The 6408-nt window shown below is 36.8% G+C and overlaps 1 protein-coding gene across 1 annotated transcript; it reads right to left on the bottom strand.

The window, feature by feature from the left end:
- Positions 1–350: 350 nt before the first annotated feature.
- On the bottom strand, positions 351–5182 carry LOC143225310 (uncharacterized). Its single transcript, XM_076454457.1, has 2 exons — positions 4916–5182; positions 351–2741 (listed from the first exon to the last, which is right to left on the bottom strand). The coding sequence occupies exon 2, from the start codon at positions 2558–2560 to the stop codon at positions 1970–1972; it is 591 nt and encodes a 196-aa protein (XP_076310572.1). The 5' UTR covers positions 2561–2741; positions 4916–5182; the 3' UTR covers positions 351–1969.
- Positions 5183–6408: the final 1226 nt, after the last annotated feature.

Here is a 6408-nt window from a genome sequence, read left to right as displayed (position 1 = left end):
TACTATATCTTAAGCTATTTTTTGAGGTATGCAAAACTTCTCCTTCAGTTTTTATCTTTCTCTCCGTTGTGTTTCGACATGTTTTCTTCCTCCTCATTCAGTGCCTTTAAAAGTTAATGATACAATACATAAAAATTTTTGCTTTTAAAGTAATAATCAAGGAATACAAAATTATTAATATGTATTCGTGTTGTTCTTAAGAATTCCAGAAGCAGTTATATATTAATTGTAAATTATCATGAAGTACAGGTGCAAACTCTCTAATATAATGATATACTTAAGTAAAACTGATTAGTCCTGTTAAAATGAGATAATCCAAATGAATAACAAACAGGTTTTGTTAAACAAAATTTAAATGTCCCATTTTTTTTGCTCAGTTGCTCAGTTGTGCCACTGCATGAGAAAAGATCATAGACAAAGTTTCATTTCAATCGCGAATTATTTAGGGGTCGCGCATCCCTCGCAAAGTTCACTATTTTTCTTAAATTTACCCTACATTACATTGTTAATGGTAATTAAATTATTTAAAGAAAGTATTTAATATTTATTGATTGTACAATAAGCAAAAACATAAAAAAACTTGAAAGAAAAATTTATTTCATTGAAGTTTTATCTTGCCTGCCCCCTTCGCATTATTTTCGCCGATGTTCTTCTGCTACCTGAATCATATACTGAAATTGATCTTTGTTCTTGGTGCGGCCCTTTGCCGTAAACTGTTGAATTAAAGCTACTCCTCTTTCAGCTGCGTCATTTGTCACAAAAAAGTTTCTTTACTCTGTTTTTTTCTTGTTTGTACTCTTCGGAGGCGCTCCACTCTTTCGGTGGTAATGATAAAAATGCGCTACTAATATCCAGATGGTAGAAAATTTTCTTCGTTGCCGAGGTAAAAAAATCTGGAAGTTTTCTGGAAACAGCATTGCTTGCAGCATCAACTGTTAAATGTGGAGTTGGCCTAGGAGATCCTTTCACGGTATTCATATTTGAGACCATCTTGAGTTTGTCGCTATTCGTTACACCGTCATCAAAGAGCGCAAGCCCAACTGCAACCTCAGATAAATACCATAAATGCCGATTCATTGCCTTTGTACCAACTTCCTAAATCATATGATTTTCATGCAATGCAAGTTCCTTGAGTAGTGTAAGGTCCCTTCGAGCTGCCACTGAAGCATCCTTAGCTGTAAACCATGAGAGCAAGTAATGTTTAGATATAAAGACACACAAATCGCCACGTTTGCTGCAGAAATGTGCAGCACCAGAAGTACGGAAAGAAACTGAAGAACGTCCGTGTGGAAGAGATCCAAGAAAAATGACAGCTCATTCCAAGAGCTCTTTATAATCGTCCCGTGGTTGATGAGATTGAAGGAGATTCTGACAAAATTGAATAATAACATCCTTCCAAGGTTGTGAATACAAGGAGTGGCATTGCTTCTACTGCTGTTATGTACTTAGTTTTATTAATTTTAGACCAACAATCTCTAAAGTTTAAAAACAAAATAATATCTGGACCTTTTGATGTCTCTATCACGAGAGTAGAGAATACAGCGCTCAGGAGAATCTCCAAAATGTGATGTCTACAGGCAAAGTGCAAGAGCTCACGTTCAAGTAACATTTCAATCCTCAGACAGACGCCAGATTTGGATCCTGTATTGGTCGCCGTGGTGTCAAAGCGAAGCAATTTAATTCTGTCTTTTACATTCCATTCTACTAAAACTGATCCGATCTCAGAAGCTACTGAATTTGCATCCCCACTATCAATCTTGGGCACTGAAAGAATCTTCTCTACACCTTCACCTGAAACTAAAATTGCCAAACGTTCGATCTTCTCTCTGCCAACCAAGTTAGGCATCATCTTACCATCCCAATGTAATGCCAAAGGAACGTTTGGAGAAAAACTTTCCTTCAATTCAGGTGCTAGAAGAGTACGGTTAGTTCGTTTCCTCCTTATGGAACTTGGGCTAATGGTAAGATCCTAGATATTATGTCCATTATGAGCTACAAAAGGAAGCAAAATTTGCGCGGCTTTTTGGTCACTGATCTGGGTTCTGTCTAAAGCCGAAGCTAGCCTTTCACTAATGCCAACTTTTCGTTGAGACTTACTTCTTTTAACTCTTTGAGAAGAGAAAGTAAACGAATTTTCATTTTCTTCCGTTGAGAATGAGTCCACCATTACGGCTGCTGATGTTGACGGGCGTTGTTCTTCCAGCCATCGATCCCGGCGCCGTTGTTCCTCCTCCAATCTTTTTCTCTTGTTGGTTTCCCGAGCAACCCATTTTCTGTCTTCCCCAACCATGCTTCCCGGCCGTCCTGGCTTGCGTTGCATAATAAGAAAATCTTTGTCTTCTTGGATTTTCATAAGGTGTAATGCATCTGGATGTGCGATGTCAAAAAGATTCTCTAATCTTTGGACAAACGTTTTCTGATTGTCAATCGCTTTTCTACTATGCCGGTTTTTACTTTTTCGCAAATGGTAGTATTCTTGATGGAGCTTACCGAGTTTATCAGTGATTCTATATGGCGTGATAATTGGTATTTTTGCTTTGTCCCAGATGTCAAAAATCATGGTAGCAGTCGTTTTGAAGCATCGTTTAATTTTTGGTTCTGATTGATGCAAGTAAAAATAACTTTCAGGGATTCACCACGGCTTGGCAGTTTAGTTCCACTGAATAGAGGAATCGGTTTGCCTAACAACCAAATTTCATCAGTTCGCTTGATGTTTTCCAATGCCATTTTTTCTCTCCAATCTGTAAATACAATAAGAACAATTTATTAATAAATAATGCTAAGTAATTTAATTAAATAACAATTAACAAAATAATATTAAGCTAGAGCACTCTGAGAGTGCAACACAAATGTGTCTTTTAAATTATTTTTTCAAATAATTGAAAAACTGTTAAATGTGGAGTTTATTCAATTATTTTTTCAAATAATTGAAAAGAAGAGAAAATAGTTACTCATTTCTTATATTTTCTTCCTCTTTGAAGTGTTATAGAAATTTTAGTTTATTTCCGCATTTCCGCTCATTATTAGGATAATAATAATATTTGAATATATTAGTTTCCTATACATTGTAAACTGCATTTTTATCTATAAAAATACCGTGTACGCCTATAAATAAATGTTTTATGAAAAATCCAAAAAAGAACATGCAAAAGAAAAAGTATAAAAATATAAAAATGTATATATAAAAAAAAACCTACTATATTTTTAATGGATTTTTTTTGTAGTGTGCATTTTTCTGAATATACTTAGACGCATAAAATTTTATTTGAATTTTTTTTAACATTCATGGCTCCCTTAACTTCAAATATTTAGTTCCGAAAAGTAGTACATAGTATAGTTTGATGAAATGATTTGAACAATACAACGATTCATATTTGACGACATTAAAACAATTTAATTAGTAAACCAACATAGGAAGATTTATATAAATGAATTGTTACATTTACCACGTATTATGTTCAAAAGCCAAAAGTGATTGACTGTCAGTCACGTGAAATTAAATAAACGTCACTTGTAGGACTGAATACAGTAAATGTTACCAGAGCGAATTAAGTCGACTGAATGACTAATTGCGTATTTTAGTGGCAGACAACAAACAAACAAAACTATCGTGGCAGGGGTTTAGTTTAGAGAGAGAGAAATCAGAAGAGTTCTCTCTCCAACTGGGGTGTTAAGGAACTTTGTAGTTCCTCTTCGTTCCCTTACATGAGAAATGTTTCAAAATATCCGTGGGGTTTTTACTTTATTTTTGACATTTCAAAAAATGGAGTGGTGTATTTGTGAGTGAGAGAAAGGACGGGAGAACTGGACGAAAGCAGCGAAAGTGAAGTGAGCCAGACCTTGGCTCTAGGACGGAGTACACTGGCGGCTGGTGCATTGATTTTGAAATGTACTGTGATTGATTAGATACCCTGTGACTGGGTAAACGGTCCTTTCAGAATGAGGCTGGGATCTACAAGTCCGATGCTAGAGATTTTGCTGTGGGGGGAAACGGGAGTACCCCGAGAAAACCCACTTTCACGGCCTGGGCGCCGAATAATCTACCCAGTCCGTGCCCGGAAGTAGCTGGGAAGAAAGAAAAACAGAAAAAAAACAAAAAACTGATGAATTATGTTGGTGGTATACGCGGAAACTGTTAGCTGCAGTCTTGTAGATCCGGTGGTAACTTCATCATGAACTTGTTTCCACACTTGAAGCCCATTGGTGCAAGTGAGAAACGTGGTCTTGGTGGTGGAACTACCGGCTGTACTTCGGTGAGTTGTTCTTCGCTGGTCTGTGATGCTTTGTTTCTTCTCGAGATTTTGGTTTGAGTTTTCTGCGTGGAGGTAGATTGTTTTTCAGTTTGTGCTGTCGCGTCGATGGTTATCTTCGTAATGGTTTGAGTCTGGCTGGTTGTTGAATTCTGTGGAACTAGGATTGAAGTCTGGCATGAACTGTCCTTTTTCTTTCTTGAACTACTGGAACTTGGCGTGTTGCTGACAATGGGTGTTGTCGTCTTCTGACTCGGGTTGTCTGAATCCGTCTTCATGTTTCTTCTAATACGGTCTGGACTCGGCGGTATTTTGGTATTTTCATGTTGGAAGATTTCCGTTGGTTGTTTGCGATATCTGGGTGCTTGGTTTGAACCATTATTGAGTGGTCGTCGATGTGGGTGTTCGGCTCTAAAATGAAATATATGATAATAACAGCCATCTCGTAAAATACAGTCGGCACTGTACTTCGACGTTGTCACTATCTTCATGAAGTGTGTGGGATGATTACTGTTCTTAGAATAAATTCGATGAACTGCGTATACCTTGGCTTGTATTTGGGGTTCTATGGTTTGTCTAATTTCTTCTGGTTGAATTGATGGGTCGACGCCCCTGAGGAATACAGAATAAAGATTGACTGGGCTTTTAGTAGGGGAACAACTTACTTTAAATTCAATGTTCCATGACTGGCACAGATAGGTTTGGTCTGCAGTAGTGGCTGGTTGGATGAGGATTCCTCCCCGGTGTAAAATACGGTCCTGGACGGTTCGATGGTTGCCCCAGGCTTGGCTCGGGCGATCAACGTGGCGACTTGGTACGGCGTGAGGTTCGGCGGTAAGCCGTCGACGATTACAGGCGGCACTAACGGCCTGACTGGCGAGGATGAACGTTTCGTTCTGAATAACATATTGGCACGTCTGACTTGCTCGGTGACTAGCTTAGGTCTTCCGAAAAAAAGTTTAGTGGCAGCTTTCATACGTTCACTTTTATCTTGACGAATCGTATCTGTTTATGTCGTTACCTGTTCAAACATGTTGAGTTGGCGATCCGCCAATTTGAACTTGACGCAACAACGGTTCCGGAAGCACGTTGTTATTTTGTGCGCATTGCGCAACCCCTAAATATTAATGTATTGGATTGATTTTTTACGCTAGCATATTTTTTTCATTGAATGGAATCAAATTATAAGCGAAGGACTGAGTGTGACAACTTTTTGTTTTTTGACGCACCCTACTGGACATGATATAAAGTATCAAAATACTTTACTATAACAATAAAAACATACGCAGTGTTTGTACTTGCTTGCATGATAGACTAACATTTATAATTAATTGGAACCTTTCTCTTTAAACCCTCCTCAATGAAAACTTCCATAAAACTATTTTAATTTAACATTTTCTTACTTAACAGGTAATGTAGGATTTACCCAGAACAACTAATGCTACTCATGAGTTGCTAATTATTATATAAACATCCATTTAAAGCTGTATACTTCAGATGTCACCTACCCTACCACTTTCTGGCACAGCTATTTAGTTTCTTACACATTACATGTTCAACATTACAGCCGTACAAGTCAAAAGAGCTTAACTGTTGTTATCTCTAAAGGACAATGAAGACATTTAAAACAAATTTAATGAATTCCCTGAGCAAGTTATGTAGGCAAATTTCACATACTAGAATAAATAACTACCGTATTTTTCTGATTATAAGACGCGTTACTATTTTCAAAATATCTTTACGGAAATAAATGTTTTCCAGTTATAATTATTTATTTATTAAGCATCAGCATAATCTTTTTATTATTCTTTAGAATACCTCAAAAGTGGTGTCCTTAATAAAATAAAATATGGTGGTTTCATACTTTTACATCAAAACATTGTTCATTCATTGTGAAAACTTTCAAAATCTTCTTTTCTATCACTGAATTCACTGAAAACAAGCTCTGAAAGTTCACTCTAGACCAGCAGTCATCTTGGTGTGTGTACTCGTGTTAGCTGCCCACAAACAATTACTATCAATTTCCAAATTTATATGTTTTTATTGCGTTATTTATGGATATGACTCTTCTATTGTTCTACAGTCATTTCTCATGATGACCTATTTTCTTTAGTCTATGAAAGAAAACAAGCACAAAAAAAGTGAAGAGGTTAATCGC

Source organism: Tachypleus tridentatus, chromosome 9 (assembly GCF_004210375.1).
Source record: "Tachypleus tridentatus isolate NWPU-2018 chromosome 9, ASM421037v1, whole genome shotgun sequence".
Classification (NCBI taxonomy): Eukaryota; Metazoa; Arthropoda; class Merostomata; order Xiphosura; family Limulidae; genus Tachypleus; species Tachypleus tridentatus.
Note: the sequence above shows the minus strand (reverse complement) of the source record. Positions and strands in the feature narration are given on the sequence as shown.

Bases quoted from the DNA above. Each gene is read 5' to 3' on its own strand.
- LOC143225310 (XM_076454457.1), bottom strand. From the start codon at position 2,560: ATGATTTTTGACATCTGGGACAAAGCAAAAATACCAATTATCACGCCA.